Source organism: Aspergillus pseudodeflectus (assembly GCF_044049435.1).
Source record: "Aspergillus pseudodeflectus strain CBS 756.74 chromosome Unknown BJX68scaffold_57, whole genome shotgun sequence".
Taxonomy (NCBI): domain Eukaryota; kingdom Fungi; phylum Ascomycota; class Eurotiomycetes; order Eurotiales; family Aspergillaceae; genus Aspergillus; species Aspergillus pseudodeflectus.
The window spans coordinates 195,003-214,219 of record NW_027263833.1 but is presented as its reverse complement, the minus strand read 5'-3'; the positions used below and the strand labels follow the sequence as shown (position 1 = coordinate 214,219).

General features: G+C 51.4%; 6 protein-coding genes across 6 annotated transcripts; 2 read left to right on the top strand and 4 right to left on the bottom strand.

Moving 5' to 3' along the window:
- Positions 1 to 3,871: 3,871 nt before the first annotated feature.
- BJX68DRAFT_271169 (uncharacterized protein) lies at positions 3,872 to 4,785 on the bottom strand (the record flags this gene model as incomplete). The annotated part of the gene is made up of 3 exons (XM_071046893.1): positions 3,872 to 4,160; positions 4,282 to 4,581; positions 4,643 to 4,785. 3 exons carry the CDS (start codon positions 4,783 to 4,785, stop codon positions 3,872 to 3,874), a joined length of 732 nt encoding a protein of 243 aa, XP_070894635.1.
- Positions 4,786 to 6,280: 1,495 nt separating this feature from the next.
- BJX68DRAFT_271168 (uncharacterized protein) lies at positions 6,281 to 7,022 on the bottom strand (the record flags this gene model as incomplete). Its single annotated transcript, XM_071046892.1, has 3 exons — positions 6,281 to 6,485; positions 6,563 to 6,859; positions 6,913 to 7,022. The coding sequence occupies 3 exons, from the start codon at positions 7,020 to 7,022 to the stop codon at positions 6,281 to 6,283; spliced, it is 612 nt and encodes a 203-aa protein (XP_070894634.1).
- A 1,649-nt stretch (positions 7,023 to 8,671) lies between these two features.
- Positions 8,672 to 9,331, bottom strand: BJX68DRAFT_271167 (uncharacterized protein; the record flags this gene model as incomplete). The annotated part of the gene is made up of 3 exons (XM_071046891.1): positions 8,672 to 8,885; positions 8,940 to 9,248; positions 9,300 to 9,331. The coding sequence occupies 3 exons, from the start codon at positions 9,329 to 9,331 to the stop codon at positions 8,672 to 8,674; spliced, it is 555 nt and encodes a 184-aa protein (XP_070894633.1).
- A 3,067-nt stretch (positions 9,332 to 12,398) lies between these two features.
- On the bottom strand, positions 12,399 to 13,058 carry BJX68DRAFT_271166 (Hemopexin-like domain-containing protein; the record flags this gene model as incomplete). Its single annotated transcript, XM_071046890.1, has 1 exon — positions 12,399 to 13,058. One exon carries the CDS (start codon positions 13,056 to 13,058, stop codon positions 12,399 to 12,401), a length of 660 nt encoding a protein of 219 aa, XP_070894632.1.
- A 2,886-nt stretch (positions 13,059 to 15,944) lies between these two features.
- Positions 15,945 to 17,610, top strand: BJX68DRAFT_278654 (sugar porter family MFS transporter; the record flags this gene model as incomplete). Its single annotated transcript, XM_071048581.1, has 3 exons — positions 15,945 to 16,429; positions 16,479 to 17,260; positions 17,319 to 17,610. The coding sequence occupies 3 exons, from the start codon at positions 15,945 to 15,947 to the stop codon at positions 17,576 to 17,578; spliced, it is 1,527 nt and encodes a 508-aa protein (XP_070894631.1). The 3' UTR covers positions 17,579 to 17,610.
- A 411-nt stretch (positions 17,611 to 18,021) lies between these two features.
- BJX68DRAFT_271164 (GNAT family N-acetyltransferase) lies at positions 18,022 to 19,178 on the top strand (the record flags this gene model as incomplete). The annotated part of the gene is made up of 3 exons (XM_071046889.1): positions 18,022 to 18,129; positions 18,512 to 19,004; positions 19,105 to 19,178. 3 exons carry the CDS (start codon positions 18,022 to 18,024, stop codon positions 19,176 to 19,178), a joined length of 675 nt encoding a protein of 224 aa, XP_070894630.1.
- Between the last annotated feature and the right edge of the window lie 39 nt (positions 19,179 to 19,217).

The window sequence follows — 19,217 nt, the reverse complement described above, 5'->3', positions numbered from 1 at the left end:
GAGATTAGAGGAAGGAGCGAGGAATTGCGGAGATAGAACTGTTAGATTGATAGGTACGTTTTTTCTTCAGGGGTGTCTGTGCGGGATCGTTGAGGAGCTGGCTAACGGCGGGCGCGAGAGTAGTCCGCAGCGTTGGGGAGTTTGAGTTGATTCTAGCTGCTAGGAGGATTTGTTAGCGATATGTGCTCCCCAGCATGATGAATTGAACGACACAACACCGGATGACATTTAGATTATGGCCACATGAAGGCACAACGCCAACCAACCACACATGATTGACTTTCTTATCATCACGCTACCCATATGAAGCGGGACCGAACCACATCGATATCACAGCGCGAAGAACATAAAGAAGAAGAGAATATAGACTCGCAGAGTGCGAGTGCGGAGCTTACCAGTCTATAAAGTCAAGGTACGTACTGCACTCTATATATGAGTGGACAAGAAAGAAAATTAGCTTGACTTAACGGCGTAGGACTGGCGACATAGAGTTCAGCAGTTGAACACATTCAGATCTCGTCGCTTGAGATTATATTATAAGCTGCGCCAGGATTAGCTGACCAGCACAGCTTCGCAAAGATCCCAAGCTCATACACCGCGGGTGCGGCGGCTAGCAAGGCGTAGATTGAGGTACGTGATTCAATGTTGCTGATGAAGGTTCATCCTGAGTGTGTGATCTGACTAGGCGTAGGGATATATTGGTTTTAAGCGTTAGACGATCGTTCACGAATGCAGGACGATATAAGCCGAGGACTAGAAGGGAGGATATGGTGTAGTCTAGCACGCCAGACACACCATTGGGAAACCTGAATACGATACTGGCTGGATATATTAGGTGTAATAAAGGGCTTAGCAACGTTATCCTGGATTCGGGACATTGGTCATCATGTGTTCATTCCTGTTCTTTTGTCTGGCTTCTTTTTTGGAAAAACTCAATGTCGAGTTGGCGTGTGCGTCATTGAGACGATTCTTCCTGTATGTAATTAGCACCAAACAATGGAACCTGTGTCTACCTTTCCAATATCGCACCGTTGTCGTGACTTGGGCGGATGCTGGCCTTCGATCTGTAGCTTGCAAATCACCGAGTAGCAGTGGCTTTTCCGTCCACCAGTTGGAAACGTGTTGTAGCAGAAAAGAATAATAAACAAAAAGAGAAGAAAGAGAAGAAAGAGAACAAGAGGTGTATAGGTCGGGATTGAGCATCCCTACCGTGACTCGGAAGTAATCTCCCCATCCCAGCTGGAGGCAGAGCCATCTTACCGGCTCACAGGCTCCGTGGCCACACCGTGTGGCTAGGAGGATAGATGCTGCCAGAGTCGAGGTAGGGAAGGAACCTTAAACGAAAGAGAGGTCACACCGCACTGGTATTCGAACCACCGGGGGCCCCAGTGTGATGTGCTCAGCCTTCAGCCTTCTCAGCACTACCCGGATCTCGGCCGTATTAAGACACCTGGATCGCAATTAATTCGGTGGATCAGTTTCCACGTGTACGGCTGGTCATGAGGCAAAATGGTATCTTCCATAGCCAAGGTTCGGCCAGTCAAATTTGGACGTCGGTAGGTATTCCGCTCGTATCTCGAGTTGGGCGAAGAATTGTCCAGGCTCCAGAATGAAACGCCTGTCACGACATGCCGGACCAACAAAACTGTCTCCTCTGGAAATAATATTTGGTCGCCGTCGTGCCTGTAGACTCTCTAGGAGTCCGCATTTCTGTTCTCACCCCAGCCAGTGCGTATCACGATTAAATCTCGACGGATTGTGCGTTTGATGAGTCGATTGCGTTTGATACAAACACATATTACCGCAGAAGCAGCTAAACGCGGTTTCCTTTTTGACTCGTGCAATTCCTCGACGGATCGCTCGGGTCGTCCTGACATAAAGAACGGACTGGATCGCCACAAATTTTGTGATAAGACCGGGATAGCACAGCCAATCCGTCTTTTGTTTTGCAGCTGCTTAGACTATACTGCTCCTAAGTCACCTATCGCTTGTCCCCTATCTCGAAACGCTAGCTCAATCAGGATCGCCGCCGGAGGTTCGACCGCCACGTTGGAGGCTCCGGCGCTATGGGTGTGGGGTTTGGGGAGCTGGCAGTCGATGGACGGCTAGTGGATCTCGGCGCTAGATAGGGTGGGGCGATAGTGATCCAGTACGTAGTCGGATTCCGTGTGGAGGCGGAGGCGGAGCTGAGATCGATTCGATAACCTGGATGGAACTGGGGATGGTTAGGTAGTAGCTTTCAAGGAGTCTTCCTCGCTCGCTCAGCGAAAGGTCTCCAGCCGGATTAGTGAATTTGATTATCAAGAAAGTGAGGTCAGTACCTCTTGAGGGTTCCGAGGTTCTTTGGGAGCAACCGGCTCAAGGAGCGGAGCGGGATGCCGAGCGAAGCGATCAAAGGCGCCGGGCTCTGGTCTTTCTTTCCACTTCCCATCATCACCAAACAACCTCCGCGCCGCGGCGTCTTCCATCCTCAACAATGTCATTTCCTCGTCATTTCATACTCTTCCAAGTCTGGGGTCCTCATTCAGTTTCTTATGCCGGCCTAAAGCCCTGCTAGAAGCGCACCGGCCAGACTGCAGCGACTCGATGGGAGAGGTTGTTTCATCGCGGCCAGGAAATCCGACCCTAGGCAGGCAACCCATATGAGGTCTTCACTACTTACTGAATCCAATAATAGTACTGCTTCGTGACGCATTAATCCCAACCTCTTTCTCGAAAAAAAGCCCCCTCGACTTTTTCCAGCTCGCGTGGCCGCCGTCATAATCGCCGCGAACTCTGTCAACGCGAAAAGGCACCACCACCTCAGACAGCGACTACGAAAACGGCTTTTCCAATGTACTAGAGCATACGCGGAGATGCCTGAACGAATAATGGGCTGGAGGCACTTTAGTTCCTGCAGGGACAAATTTGAGTTGATTGCGAAGACAGGCTGCCCGCAGGGATCTCACAGTTCGGGGAACAGCGCACTTTGAGGCTATTTGCGCCAATGGCCGCAGACATTTCTGATTCTATGACGCAGTTTCGATCGCCCTCTATCGTCTAGACACGATACCACTACATCGAGTGACGCAGAACTGGGAGAGATCCGGGCAGAGAGGGGAGCTTTCTTTTCTGTTTTGTGCTCGGCGATAGCGTGTGTCTAGATTCGGTTTTTGTTCTTTCCTCTTTACTTGGTCCTGCTTCAAATGATACAGATTGCTGACCGGTGAGCGTGTGGATGGTGATTAGGAAATGTTTACATGCCTCTCACTACCACCCTCAGACGAGCTCGTCCAAGCCGAGTCCATGTCCAAGTCCTTGGAATCCTATGAGAAAAAGCGGATGCCCGGACTATACAATCAGTTACCAGACAATGGATTAGACTTGCAGGTTGCCACAGAAGCCTGAACAATCAAGACAGTCAGCAGGACTATGGAAAACCTTGGTGGGATATACAGAGAGGAACACACTTTGTACGTGCGTCATGAGACGGCGGGACTTTTGCGACGAGAACCGATATGGGGATCCAGAGCATTTAGGCGAGAGGATTCAGAAAAGAGGGCAATGACTGTCATGGGCTTACTGGCAGACCCGCGAAGCAATCAGGCAAGGTCTTCGCACGAAAGAAAGGATTGCTTACTAGCCCAGGTTGGCTGATGCCGCACCTCCTTCGAGCTGGGATAGGACAAGATACGAAGGGGAATTGATGGTGGAATAATCAAATTGACATTACTTTATTCTTTCTCTGGCTATCCAATACATCTCTCACCAGACGTAGACAACGAGCCAGCCGTACTATCACTTCCAATCAATCAATCACCGAGCTTGCCGTACGGGCTCTTCATCACCAAACACCCAACCTAAACCTCACGACAGACACACATCCAACCTCTCAGTTATTTAATCCCGACCTGCCGTGTCCAGCGAAAAACTGATCACCCAAAGACCTCATCCCCTGATCGGCTTCATGCCTCTGCACAAGAGGACTCCAACCCTCGAACATCATCTCAAACTCCTCCTCGGTTCCGCCCAGTTCCCAGCCTGCTCTCACCATACCATTTCTCACGGCGGGCTTTTTGACCATTCTATCGAGCCAATCGTCAACGCGTGGGAGGGTCGGTGCCTTGAGCTTTCGATGCAGAGCGTAGACGTAGGGCAGCAAGACGAGGTCGGGGAGTGAGCTAGATAAATAGAGACTTGTTAGCGCGTATCCTGAGCACGGAATGAACGACAGCTAAAGCAGTCCGAGGAGTGATCCAAGAGGAATGATTAGTGAATTAGAACGTGGAAGGGAAGACGTACACCTTACGGCCCACAACCCATTGCTCGCGCGACCAGACCAGACCGTAGCTCAGTGCACAGAATGCGCCGGCGTCGTCGCCGAGATTTTTGATGTCCTGCTGAACTTGCTCATAGCGAGTTTGAACCTTGCTGGCCATGAGACTGCCTTCTTCATAGGAGATCTTGTGGTGCTGGTCATGGTTCTTGACCAGAAAGGTGAGGATCTCCTCATCATGGACGATGACAGTGTCATTCGGAACGTTCAAGTTTAACGCGGGCTTGTCGTCGTCCGTCTCTTCGAAATCCACGCGATATTTGACGCTGAATGGCGTGTAGTCAGTGGAGTGCTCTTCAGAGGGAGGATTGTAATGTGGTTGCTTACCCCAGAATGGACATCGCCATCGCAGCAGCTGTTCCCACGCGAGACTCCTTCTTGCAGATCAGAGTGTATCGTCTCTCCTGAATCGGTTCCTCGTTGAGGGTGGCCAGGAGAGCCTCGGAGGGCCAGATGCTGAAGACGGACATTTTTGCTAAGGGTGACAAGTGCTGAAGATGAGGTGATGAGACAAGAAAGGACGACGAGACTGGGCGATGCGCTGTATTTAAGCACAGCTTTGGCAACGCTTTAAGTGAATTGAATCTTGTGGTCGAGTGGTGGTGGGGTCGAAAGGTGAAGCCGGTCAAGAGGAGGTGAATGAAGAAGACACGAAAGGATGTGAAGGTAGCAAACGACGAGACAGGCTCAACAGCGGTAGTCACTACAGCGGATCTCAAAGATGTAGATGATTGTATCGGGTGAAATGGAAGAGTGAATCCAATCGAAGACAGGAGGAAAAGGGCAGGACAGGGGAGAACATAGGTGTCAATCAGACGGATCAGCAGCAGTATCCAGCAAGTGGTCTCAGAAACGCTGAAGTTTGAATAGAGTGTCGCTTGCAAAGCAGTGTAGAATAGAATTGTGCACTCGACTGGTGATGAAAGGAAAGGAGGAATCCAGACGACGAGACGATGAGGGGTAATGAGAGGACCGAGCAGGAGGACTTCCCGACTGATTTCAACAACAGAGGTGCGTGACTTGACTGTCTCTGTAAACAGGTAGGGTATTGAAATGTGAGCCTGGCTGTTGAGGAGAGAAAAGGCAAAGAGGGAAGTGGAATAGAAGAGCGACCTTGACTGAGGATAAGAGGAAAAGAGGGAATGTAGAGGAGAAGGGGGAGAGAAACAGGGAGATGCAATGAGCAGTAGACTTTACAACTAGTCACAACGACAGAGAGACTTGAGCTGAACGACGCTGTGAACTGTTGTAGAATGAAAGCTTGGAGCAGACTGCTGAGGAGGGGGAGAGAGAAAGAAGAAGAAGAGGAGGAAGAGAGGTGGGGGGGGAAGAAAAGAAGAAGAAGAGGCGAGCTGGGTGAAGCACACAACAACAGAAAAGGGAAAACGGGGCAGAGGGCTTGTGCAAATAAGCCAGAGGGGGAAGGTCACGGTCACCAGGGCCCTGCAGGCAAGAATCTTTTACATTGAGGGCAGATTCACTCCCTGCAGCTCGAGATTTCCTGCCTGGTGGATTCGCAGATGGTCACCAAAATAGAATCGCTTTTTTGCCTGACATAAGTACAGTGGCTTGAATCTTGCTAGTATCTTGGAAGTTGCAGAAGTCCCAAGACTTTCGCTAGAATCTAGTAGCTCAAGAAGAAACACAACTAGTGGGGGGAGTCAATTAGGAGCCTTGAAGCTGACAGGGCTCTGGGAGGTTCCTGTTGGGTAGATTTCGACCAGGTTTTACACGCTTAGTCGTCTAATCTGCAGCTGGGAAGCCTTGTAGGCCATTGAAAAAATCTCAGAAGAAAACAGCTCTGATATACAACCAGCTAAATCGTAGTCCTAATCGTACAAAAGCGATAAGAAAAAAAGAAAGACAGAGAAACAGAAAATTATCCAACAATGCCCCATACCAAGCCGAAACACCTCCGTCCAAAGAATTTCCCAGCCGTACACAGTTCCGAAAGATGCAAGTCCATCACCAGCCGTTTCGTTCCAGCAGATTATCATAGGCAGCATCCCCTTTCCGCCATCCAACCGATGCCATTGCATTGAGGGTCCTGGGGTCACGCGCCCAGGCGCTGTACCAAAGATTAGTCCGTCTAAAAAGACAGTTTCTGACTTCCTGAAAGGGAATAAAGATGCTAAACGAGACTGGGAAGAAGAGAAAGTCGGCAATTGAGCTGTATGTCTTGTCAGGAACAGCAAACCCACAAGTGTCACAAGGTGCCAAAGCGAGATGCAATTGAGTCTGGCTTACGTTGTACGTCCGACGACCCGACAGGAACGTTCCTCGCGCAAATACGTTTCCAGGTCGAATGCGAAACGAACTGGGTCGCCGGCCTGGATGCGTTCCATCATCCGGTCGATTCGGATCTGCACTATCTGGGACCCCAGTGTGCCTTCTTCGTACTTCCGTTTCTTTTCAGTGTCTAGCGACTTGAGAAGGTGCGGCACAATGTCGAAACCAGCTATAGTCTCGTCGGTATGCGGATCGTGCAGGGCGGGTGAGTCCACGCCGACGTCTTTCTCGTCCCAGCACACACGGTATTGGGCGCTGGTCTGTCAGTCCAATGCTATCAGTCCGGAAGACTGTTCTTGCAAACTTACTTGTACCATTGGAGTATCAGGGCCGCGCTGGCGCCAATCGGGGACCTTTTTCGACAGTACAGACTGTAATGGATGGGCACTGAGGGCGGGGAGGTGGTTGAGGAAGACATTGATCGAAAGATGAGGAACAGGGCTTCTTATGTGTTGAATCTGGCGAGGCGACTGTAATCAGAACGCTGAAAGTGTGAAGATGCTGAGAGCTTAAGATGTGAATATGCGAATGTATCGAGATTTGCGTTCTGAAGGACGTGAAGGAAAGAGAGGAGAGGGGCAGGAAAGGAAGAGCAAGGCTGGTCGTTTTATCAGGCGAGGGAAGCTCAGTGAATCACCCTTGCGCCCCACTCACGTAGACGGACGGCCTGCAGTGACTTCACACTGCAGGTCCAATAAGATCAAGACAGGACCTGCAGCAATTTCAAATGTGCAGCTGGCGTCTACTCGAGGTGAATGTCCAATGGGTCACGGGCAGGACCTGCAGTAGCTGGGCACCCGTGACGTGCTGGTTGATTCTGATCGAGGCGAAGACGGCCACTCGAGAGCAGCTTGATTGGCGGAGATCAGACAGAACCTCCCGACAGCCCTCAGTTACCCGCAACTCTGCTTTGCTTGAGGTGGGGTATTTGCGAGACAAAAGTGTGGTCGGCGCAGGACTACAGCATCGAAGATGAAAGAAAAACTGTTGGTGGCTACGGTATGACTTTTTTGCCTCCGTGGCAGCAAATTCCAAGAAGGATGGAAGCCACTGCTGGTTAGGCAACGTGCAGCTCCGTGTTGTTCCAGCTCAAAATTTGAGGTTTTCCAGAAAAAGCGTGATCTGGCGGTACAAATGGGAAAACCAGCGGCGGCTGTGGTATGCCTTTGCAGCAGACTTGGTTGTTTGACTAGCAATGGATACATCATTCTATTTCTTGCGTTGCAAACAAACTCCTAGAGAGAGATCGCCCAGTTCTGCGAGATTGAAAATCGTCGAGGCCCAGACTGTAGGTACAGAACATGTAGCTCTGCTTGGCTCGAGGTGAAAAGCTTACGGGGAAACCGACCAGCGGTAGCTGTAATCTGGCTGAGAGTCAAATTTGGCAGATTTGGCTTTCGGACTGGCTTTACTAGATGGATGAGCCTTTGCACCCGATCAGTTGCAAAGAAAACTTAGAGGAAGAGAAAAAAATCAGTCTGCGAAATCGATAGAACCGAGACTCCAGCTGTGGTTGCCGAGCCTATAGCTCTCGTCTGAAGAGTTTTGCTCAGGAAAGGCTCGGTTGTTCCTGCCAAGCAGCGTCAGACTGGGGTTGTTGAAAAGACTATCAGTGGGCGTAATACCGTTGTCCGTCGAGTTGAGCTTCTTCATTGTCCATTAGCTTCAGGGACAACTAGTTCCTGCTCTTTCAATCAAAGTACGTCAGATGGAAGCCAGGTAGCTCTAAGCGGAGGAGCCTTGTAGACAAGTGTAGTCAAGGACATCAGGACACATCTGTTTACGGACCAGGACCTGCACCCATCGAAAGTTTCGATTTCTTTTCTACTCACAGGGACGCCGACAAGGGCAAGAACAAACAGGCGCTGCAATACCATCAACTCATCTCGATACATAAATGACACTCCAATCCAAGGTTCTCTCCTGTACAAAACTCGGTCCATCACAGCACACCAAGTCATTTATCCGCGTCTCTTCAAATCGCACGAAAATGTCAACCGCCACCAGCACCCTATACAAGACTCTATATCCAGGTAAACTCAGACCTCCGTTTATCTGTCCATCCACTCAGAGTCGCCCTTGATAAAGCAAGCCCCTTGCAAGCAGATCTCTGAATTCCTTACTCTCAAAGTCCCAGCCTGCCCCGAGGACCCCCTTCCGAAGATCGCTAATTGCGGCCATCTGGAAATACCATTGGCGGACATTGGGGAACATGCCAGAATCTATGGCGGGAATGCAGTTCAAGTAGATGTACGGAAACCAAACAATGTCGGCGAGTGTGCTGTGCGCTGTTAGCAAACTTAGTCAAGCTGAGTGGAGGAACGGAGTCACATACACTGTGTTTCCGACGACATGGAAACCGACAGAGTTATGCAAGTAGTACTCGAGCTTGCATAGCATGGTTATAGTCATGTCGTTCCCGTCAACACTCTCAAACACAAACTTTGCCCGATCGGCGACCATGGCGGCTTTGGAGCTTCCCTTTTCGTAAGAGAACTCCTTCTCGGTGTCGTACTCTTGAAAGAGATACTCGATGATCTGTGATCCAAAGACCGTCTCCTCGCCCCATTTGCCGTCACCTTCCCTAATGGGTTCACTAAGCATAGTGGTGCCATGCTTATCAAAGGCCATCCCGTAGGGTATTCTGGAACCGAGTTAGTGAGTTTGATAGAAAGCGCGTTTGGAGGGTAGTTACCCGAGGAGCTCTAGGGTTATTGCAACGCTCATTGTGAGTGCTGCTCGCTTTCTAGTGTAGACAAATGGAATGATGGGCCTAAGCCGAGGAGCCTCGCCAGCCGACATATCTACAGTATCACCGTTCTCCATTGCTGAGGTTTGTGAGTTGAGCAAAGTTTCTGTAGGCCGCGACGAGGTGAAAGCCGATGAGTGGATCGAAGCAGCGGAGTCACGAGGACCTGGTGTTGTACAAAAATCCAACAGTCTGTGCCGCGATGGATTGTTAGTTCTGCAATAGGACGTGACGAGTAGAAGCCCGAGTGGGTGTGCAAATGGTAGAGCAAGGGGAGGGGAGAGAGTACTAACGATTGTTCTATGAATGAGAGGTAACTCCTGATCTGGTAGAAAGAAGAGTTGAGACCAAGCGAGTGGTTGGAGAGAGGAGGGAGGAGGGAGAGAGAGGAGAGGGAGAGGAGAGTTTAGATCAGTGTCGGGTGGAAGCCTGGAAAATCAGTGTGGCCTTATAGGTCCTCAGGCACCCCAGGATTTCTCAATCACTTCTTGCAGTTGGGTTTTGTCCGTCACTCACCCTCGCGTCCTCGCCACAGGACACCGCAGCGCGTGGCTGGCGCGTGACTCGACCGTGTTTGTGTCCCAGGATCGAATCCCAGCATGGCAGACCTTTCATTTAACAGTTTACAAGTAGAAGGAAGAGCGTTCTAACTTCGTATCGACGCGCTTGAGGCATCCAGAGAACTTTGAGCTGCGCAAGGCTGAGCGTCGAGGGGTTTCTGTCTCTAAATATTACGTGGATTGCCAGAAAAGGAAACCTGGTCCTATACCCCGGTCTGTGGACATTGCAACCGCTTGGAGCTAGGCGTAGAATTGCTGGAAATACAATCCGGAAAAAGACCTTGGCTAGCAAGCTCTTGAGTGAATCTCTGGCGGTGGTCCAGAACAGTCTGGAGTGACGCCCAGCCCCACTGTGATCTGATGCCCGTAAGCGCCCCGCAATCTATGATGGTCAACCTTTCTTGAATCCAAGAACTAAGCTTCCTGAACGCTATTCCAGCTGTCCAGCATCTAGAACAGACTTGATCTTACTACCTATTTTCCGATCGTGTTTTCATTTACGGCTCTTGATTTACTTTCTACGATTCACCCTAGGAACGGACTCGGCTTCTGCGTCGCTTGCCGTCGATTTGTCGAATTGGGAAGTCTCTAGCTTCACCAGCAGACTTCACGCTTCATCTTTCCGTTCGGATATTGCACTTGGGAGCGCAGAGAGACGGAATCAAACACCAGGAAAGATATGTTTGAACAACATTTCCAGCTTTTCGGACATTGCAGCGACAGAAGACATCGCCAAAGTATTTGGAAGGAGCGACTCGAGATCTGAGCCCGCGGCTCGGCAAGATACCAATCTCCAGTTTTGGTTCTCTCTTCCCTCCCTATTACTTTCTCGATCTACAATGCTGATAGTATCTGCGGTCGAAGGAGATGAGCAAGATTCTCTCGACCGTCGAACGGCCTCCGTCAAATTCCCTCGCTCGATCCGTCCGGTTTCCTCCTTCCACTCAGTCTCCGTCTGTGGCAGCCAGAGAAATGCGATCCCAAACTATAAGCAGAATATAAATCGCGCGCCTTTTTGCAATTCTTCTTATCTTCTGAGTCACAGGGACAACGCCGCCTTGCACGCCTCCCTTCACTGGCCAAAAGGGAACCGTATCGTGCTACGAGACGGACAAATGGGCATCGATACAGCGGAAGCCAGGAAATCCGGAAGGCATTGATGACAGACGAGCATGTGTGGCACACTGTGAGAAACATCCTTGACTATGGAGCCATGGTGCTTGTTGCTTCCGTCAGAATTTCTGGAGCAAAGTGCGCAATCATCGATGTGCAATTACGCAGGAACCGCACCGGCGACAGCTCATATAGCACTAGTGAATCAAAGGTATGTGATATTTGAATCCAGAGAACTAGCGCTTGACGACAAGTTGTGCCTAACCATCCCTATAATTCTAGTCCTCTCATTTCAGGATGTTGCTCCGTTTCCAGTTGAACCTGCAGATGTGTCCTGTGAACCCAATACCAATCCGTACGATAGTCACCCAAGTCGCAGCCATGATATATCCAGGGTAATACTGGCTGGGCCTTAGAAGGTTGAGGGTATCGTCGGACAGCCGTGCCATTGATAATGTCTCTTGCCCTTGGCCAATCTTCGTTTGCGCCGGTAAGTACCATTCTGTGTCCTGGTCCCCAAAGCGCTCTTGGAATTACGTTGCTAATTGTAACCTTTTCAGATATGGCACCCAAGACGAGACACACAACTGTGTCCTTGGATACGTTTCCCAAGGCCACTGCAGCCAGCTCCCGCTACGCCGCGGAATCGCCAGCCCTTCAGAAGGCCTCCGTCTTAACAATGCATCCTCACGGCATACGAGCTATCTACGAGAGCGAAGGGCGTGTTGACCCGAGCTAGCTCGTATCCGAATAACAATCATACTCGGCTGCTTGTCCGGTCGCACTCGCGCCCTCCCAGCCTTGCGTTCGGACGAAGCTTCGCTTTCCTGAAGACCTGGTGGGCATTGCGATGATCTGCTCAAAGCCTGAAAGTCAGAACATCAGGTTGCAAGAAGACTTGAGGGTCAGAAAGGCGCTCGACACTGCATGACTGAATTGTGCGAAGTTGATGAAGTCATCCTTGCTGGGGGTTGGTGCCTGAGGTGTCTGCACGGACGAAGCCCTAATTCGACAAATCATCTCGGAGCCACTTGACGCCGTGTCTTTACTCCGCAAAAATAAGACACCATTTCTCGCACTTTCCCTCTCAGTAAATGTTGTTTTTCAATCTCAGATTGATCTGGTCCCTATAACAAGCGATTCAAGGCTGTTTCGCCTGCCCTTGGGCGGGTGTTCCCGCTCCGCATCTCACGCTCCCCTCTCTACAGAATATTGTACGGTGAACTCATGGGCAGATAATTCATTAACGAGCGTATAGCACTAAGCTGGCTAGTTACAAACAGCACGATACATCAACTGACTGTCCAAGCACTGGAGCACTTGCGGTCTCCGCGAGCGGCGCCGTTGGCCAACTCCCTGATTTCCCGCTCATCTAAATCCAGTCGAGCGTCTTCCAGTGATCGGCGATGAGCTTAGGCCCGTACGTGACCTCATCCGGCGCGGACGCAACCACTCTGATCTTGACGTACTTGTCGCCCTTGAAAAAGTACGCCACATCAGCGCTACCAGGCTGCGCAAAAGCGGCATCGACGGAATCAAAGCCCGCAGAGGTCAAACCAGGCCACTCCTTGGCCAGTGCAGCGGGACCATAGACAATCTTGTCCTGGTCAATATTGACACGGACGTAGTTGATGCCGCGGAAGAAGTACACCTCGCCCGACTTGCCGGGCACTGGAAGTGCGGCGTCAATGGTGTCGAATCCCGCTTGTCCGAGACTCTTCCATTTGTTGGTGATGACCGTAGGCCCCTCGACAACGGTATCGCTGGCGGTAGAAGGAATGACTTTGACGCGGGCGACACGGCCGCCGAAGAAGAAGTAGGACTCGTCCCCACTGCCTTGGACTGGGAGGACAGCTTCAACGCTGCCAAAGCCGATGGACTTGAGCGAAGGCCAGTACTGGCTGATTATGCCGGGGCCAGAGGTGATCTTCTCGTCGGAGCCGTTGGGGACAAAATCGATGCGGGCATAGCGCCGGCCGCCAAAGGCATAGGTGTGTTTTCCACCTGTGTGGTAGTAGATTGCATCAACCATTTTGATGGTAGTTGGATTGTTCTTGGAGGTGTGGTGGTTGTTTGAGAAATGTGATGGGATTGGGGATGTTGTTGGTAACGCAGATTGCGAGGGCGAGATGGGGGTTCTTATAGACGAGGGAGCTGGGTCGACCCTCGTCTCTCACGAATCATTTCTTGCGCAATCTCGTGCAATACCAGGCAGTTCTTGCCAGTGTGACCCTAGCAGAGCTCGGCCTGAGCCCAGAGGGTGAGGCACTGACCCACTGGACGATTCATCGACAGACTCTGCAAGTTTCATCACATTTCGTCAGAGAGCGCCAGTCAGAACGTTGTCCAGTACGTCATCTGCTGCACAGACATTGATGTGGCTAGCTGAGGTCCATTGCGTAGAGACACTTCTGAGAAGCTCCGTGCTGCAGTTTATTTTCTATTCTGTAATTAGATGTCGCCAGATCTGCACGGATTGACCGTAGTTCTGCAGGATCAATACGCTTCTGAGGCACGAACCAAGTGAACCAATCATTGCGGTTCCTAATCGAACAAGCAAACAAGCCCCATGACATGCGACGGGAGCTAGAATCGCGTCATCCATCGCCCCTACGCTAGCTCATGGTGAACCTCTCTTCCCAAGGCTTTGACATTGACCTCCTATCCGCACATTCTCACTGGTATCCATTGCTCAAACAACCTGTTTTTTGTCTCCCAATCTGATGTGAAGGCATATCCAAACAAGCAAAAGAGGTCACCCCGCTCATTTGAGGGGAGACGTGTCAGACGGACAAATGCGGGCTCTTCCTCCCGACAAAGCAAACATGGCGCTTATGCCCTCACAAATAACGTCAGCCAGACTTCCCTTGAGCACTCGACCTTGATTACGGCGCCACTGAAAGGCTTAGCGATCTGCAGACATGGTGTGCTGTCGACGTCCTAAGCTCAAGTCTAACACCGAACATGGATCGTGCTTCTAGGCCTTTCTCTCTTTCCTCGCCGATCTCGCCCCGATTCAACCGACAGCTTTCTGTCTCCTAGATCAGCCAGACTCAAAGCATTTAGCATTACTGGGGTAGAGGGATCTTTTCACGAGGTACGATGTTCTGCACTGGCTGTTCTTCAGAGGGTGACTGCGTGAAAATGTCGGTGGACGCATCCACTGAGTTGATGAGCAATGGGATCTGGAGCTCCGAATATGCATGACCGATCTTGGTTGTGCCGCGTTAGATCCAGCATCCCCATGTGAGTCTCTCCCAATCCTTCGCCCTTGTGCAACAATTAACGTAACGGATTTCCTTCAGTGTAAAAGGCTGCCGATTGTGACTTTGCGGCCGCGAAAGATGCAAGTGCCAGCACATCTAGAAGACCGGGATGACGCTATGCTCACTAGGTAACAGGTTTGTACGGCCATTCACCTTGATCCTTGCAGCCGACAATCTTGTTTCGAAGCATTTGGGGTTCTCTTTGTTACACCAGCACAGCCCACTGCTATGTTATCATCTTTGTTCTTATTGTTCCCATTGTTCTCATTGTTGTTGTTGATGACCTGCTGATATAGTTCGTGCATTTTGTTGAGTGGTTGGTTGCAGTCTCCCTTTGAATTACGTGACGCGATTTTCACAATCTCAGGTGACATTTTGCTTATACCTGCCGATATTGACGACTCCCATTCTTATGGCAGGATGGCTAAGGTCTGCAACCTTCGCGGCCTAACCGCCGCGCCGAGATAGTGGTTAGGCCACGAAGGTTGCAGACCTTAGCCATCCTGCTCGTGGTCTCGAAGCACCGAGAGGACAGATGCGACCCTTTGCAGAGCTCCCACCTGAGTCCGCCTCTTATCATTACAGTTTCGATAGTTTCAGCCGAGTGCTGGCGAAGATAGAGCTGGCGAGAGTTCTACAGGAAGATGACCTGCTACAGAGCCTCAGTGCCTCTCCTGAGACATCTCTTCCAGCATCCATGGATGTCTCCCAGGGTCCCCGGGTGATTCGCCTTGTCACACTCAATGCGGGCGGAAATGTCGGAAGTAAGCACGATGGACAATCGTTCCTGATTCTAAATCGGCATGGATTTCTTTCTCAGTACAAGAAGCTCCAGCGCCGATAGTTTTAAGCACGGCTATAAGCAGATTGCTGACCATATCTACTAAAGGCATCAACGACCTAAAAAATCACAGCTTCTAACTTACGTCGGGTTAACGGGCACCGAACCTGAGTCCTGGAGATCTATTATCATGGCCCGGGCTGGCCGTATCTCGTGGAGGCCTTCACGAACCAATCACCCACTGTGTGTTGATGGAGGGTGATCTCCTCTGCGATTCGGCTTTAGCGGGTGTCTAAAGCTTGACTCGCTGTGCCGCAATAACCAGTCAGCACTTGCTCTTCGTTCAAAGGGAAACCACCGAGACTATCGAATTCCCTCTTTGCGGTATCACTCGGAAAGCTCGAACCCAAGTCAGAAACGATGACGCTGATTAAGAGTAGAGACAATGGTGGCCAGGATCTGCAAGCCACAGGGCGCCCAACTGATCCTTCCCATAAGCCGAACCAAACGGGGGGCGCCGGATGCTGCCAGGCGGTGCGGCCGCTTGTCTCGCCAACCAATTGCCGAGATTCATCCAGAATTCTTCCCGAGTGAGAGTGGACGTGATGTAACGTGGCTCCGACCCCAGAGTGGCGACACCCCGCAGGCTTCGGGGCGATGATCGCCCGACTCGGTGCGCGAATCCCGATAAGATCGTCGGCTTACATCCCATGCATTCGACAGCCGCTACGTCGGTGGGGAGGCTCTGTGGGCTCGCTCGGGGGAATCCAGGGCGACCGTCTGGGGATTTATGATCCCCAGGTTCGTTTCCCGCGAGTTCGCTGGCTCCATCTCCAGATCAATTCCCGGAGGCCTCTTCACCACCACCAAGATGCATCTCTGGAAGCACGAGTTTCGAGGCAAGGCGCTGGTCTTTGCTATTGCCGCCGCATCATGCCAGGCCTTTCTCCTCCTTGGCTTCGACCAGGGCGTCATGGCCGGTATCATTGGTGCTGAGAACCGATTCGGGCGCGATTTCAACAACCCGGACGCTGACATGCAGGGGAACATTACCGCGCTGTACGATATTGGGTGTGTGATTGGCTCGATTGTGTGTTATTTTGTTGGTGAGCGGTTCGGTCGACGGACAATGCTCATCAACGGAGGAGGAATCATGATTGTCGGTGCTATTATTCTGACGACGTCCGAGACTGTTGCCCAGCTCATTGTTGGGAGAATTGTCACTGGCATTGGAAATGGAATGAACTCGTCTACTGCGCCTGTGTATCAGTCCGAGTGTGCGCCGTCCAGATATCGAGGTGCCCTCCTTACTCTGCAGGGGACGTTTACTATCCTCGGTGTCGTTATTGCTTATTGGTATGCACCCCCTCCTCCTCCTCCTCGAAGCCAGTGCTAACAACAGCAGGATGGACTACGGGACGAGTTTCACAGAGTCTTCCTTCCAATGGCGCTTCCCTCTTGCCTTCCAAGCCGTCTTCGCCATCCTCCTCGTCCTGCAAGTCATCGGCCTCCCCGAAACCCCTCGCTGGCTCGTGCAGCACGACCGCCACGAAGAAGCCCGCGCCGTCGTCGGCGCCATCGAGAATAAACCCAGCAACGACCCCGAGGTCATTCGCACAGTCCTCGACATCCAGGTCGGAGTCGAAGAAGAACACAAAGGCGGGCCCTTCCGCTTCAAGGAACTCTTCACTTGGGGCGATGAGCAGAACTTCCGTCGCCTACTTATCATCATCTCCGTCGAGCTAGGTCAGCAGTTCACTGGATCCAACATGATTAATTACTACGGACCCGTGATGTTCCAGACGACGATGGGAATGGGTCGCAACCTCGCTATGATCCTTGGCGGAGCTATTCAGTGCACTTACCTGGTTGGGTCTGCGATTCCGGTCCTGCTCATGGATCGTTTTGGACGGCGGACACTACTCATGATCTGTTCCATCGGGCTGTGCTTTTGCTTCGTCATGGTTTCAATCTTGCTCTCGCTTGAAAATACAAACGCAGCATACGGTGCGACTGCGTTTATCTTCATCTTCCAGCTGTTCTATGGGACTGGACGGCTTCCCGTCCCATGGTTCTACCCGAGCGAGATCTCGACGACGCGGACTCGCACTCGCATGCAGGCCATTGCCTCGGGCTGGAACTGGATGGCTGTCTTTGCCGTTGTGAAAATCACACCCATCGCTTTTGGTATGCTTTGTGTCATCTCTCCCCATCCTGCTTCGATAACAGAACTGACAAATCATAGACAACATCGGCTGGCGCACGTTCATAATCTTCGCCGTGCTCAACGCCGTCTTTATCCCCATGGTCTACTTCTTCTACCCCGAGACCAAGGGCCTCGAGCTTGAGGATATTCCGCTCCTCTTTGCGAAGCGCGGGTTCACGGGTGGTGTCTTTACGTCCAAGGGTGGGCGCACGGTCATCCCTGGGCAGCATGCCCAGCAGACGGAAGTTGGAAGGAAGGTTGAGGGGTTGGGGGTTGAGCAGGTGGAGACTGTTGCGTGATGAAGTGGGATTTTAGAGGGTCTATAGACTGGTATATTAGAGTGCTTCAACTAAGCGTTTTTTTAGTATATATATGATACGTACTGTATGAGAGTCTTGTAAAATCTGTAGGAACTTTAAGGAGGAATAGTTGTAACTTGTACTTTGAGCCTATATATCGCTGATTTCTCGTTATCAAATTCCGAACATACGGATGTGCCTCCTATATATCGCATCTAGAACACTACTAATAACAAAGCCAAGGATTCTCAATTATGAATGAAGCCCTACAACTTGTGCTGGCCCTTGTGCCTACGTTCCTAGTGCTCAAAATCAGGTATATTTCTGGATATATCACGCGGAATACATGAAAGCTATTGGTGCTCACGCGGTAGTCGGCAGTTTTTGCTCGCATTTCGTACGCCGTTATATCCAGTGCCTTGCACTGAGTATGTATTGATTCTATGAACTACGGCCACGTACTAGCACCACTGCTGTTTGAGGGAAATCGGGTACGAGTCCCCGTCGCCTACATGTGGCCGAGACTACAGGTCCTGCGCCTTCCCGATGTGGTATGCACGAAGGACTCAGGTCAACTCTCCATATTCCAACGACATTTCAAGCCCTCCTGTTTCTCACCACCGCATCACTACCTCTTTCGAGGAATCTCATTTTATTCTTATTCTTACTCTATTCTTATCCACCTCACCAGTCCTCTCCGCTCGACCACCACCCGCCAAAATGCAATCCCCTCCAGACACGGCCCTCACCTTCTCGTACACGATCACTCTCCTCGAACCCACCGAGTACACCACCGCGTTTACTCTAGCAGACACCTGCTTTGCACCCCTCGACACCCTCCTCTTCAAAAAGAACAGCTACCCACCCTCAGCAACCTCCTCCACCCAACGCACGAAACCCTGAATCGCCCGGCTCAACAATATCTCACCACAGCCAACTCTCTTCAAAGCAACCGACACCGCGACAGGAGAAATAATCGGGGTCGCCCACTGGACGATCCACGCGGACGATGAAGAAGTCACTCAATCCGTCGCCGACGCAGTGGCTGATATCGTCGCGGCCTCGGTACCAGAGATGAACCGCGACGCAGTCCGGGGTTTTTACACGATGGTTACGGAGGGGAAGAGGGATGTTCTCTGGGTCGATGTCCCCGTTCGCGGGGTCTATGGGCGGAAGGAGAAGACATTTCCTGTCGTCAAGCTGTCCCGGCGCGTCGAGCTCGAGACGGTTTTTGTGCATCCGGATTGTCGGCGACGCGGTGTTGCGACGCGGTTATTGGAGTGGGGGATTGCAGAGGCGGAGAGGTTGAATTTGCTTGTTTATCTTGAGGGCACGGAGGAGGGGAGGATGGTTTATGAGCGGGTTGGGTTTGAGGTTGTTCGGGGGGAACGGTTTGATGCGGCGCGCTTTGGCCGGGAGGGGGGGTGTGAGTATACGGTATGCTTTCCTCCTTTTATGTTCAACCGAGAGGGTGTCTGGTTGTTTTCGGTGTGACAGTGGTTGGTCTTGCGCTAATGGCCTGATAGTTTATGGTGAGGAGGCCTACGGAGCTGATGGCGGATTAGATCACGAGCTGTGGAGGGCAGACGGGGGGATGTGAGGTAATACTGATTTTTCCAATTGGAATGCGATTGCTCAG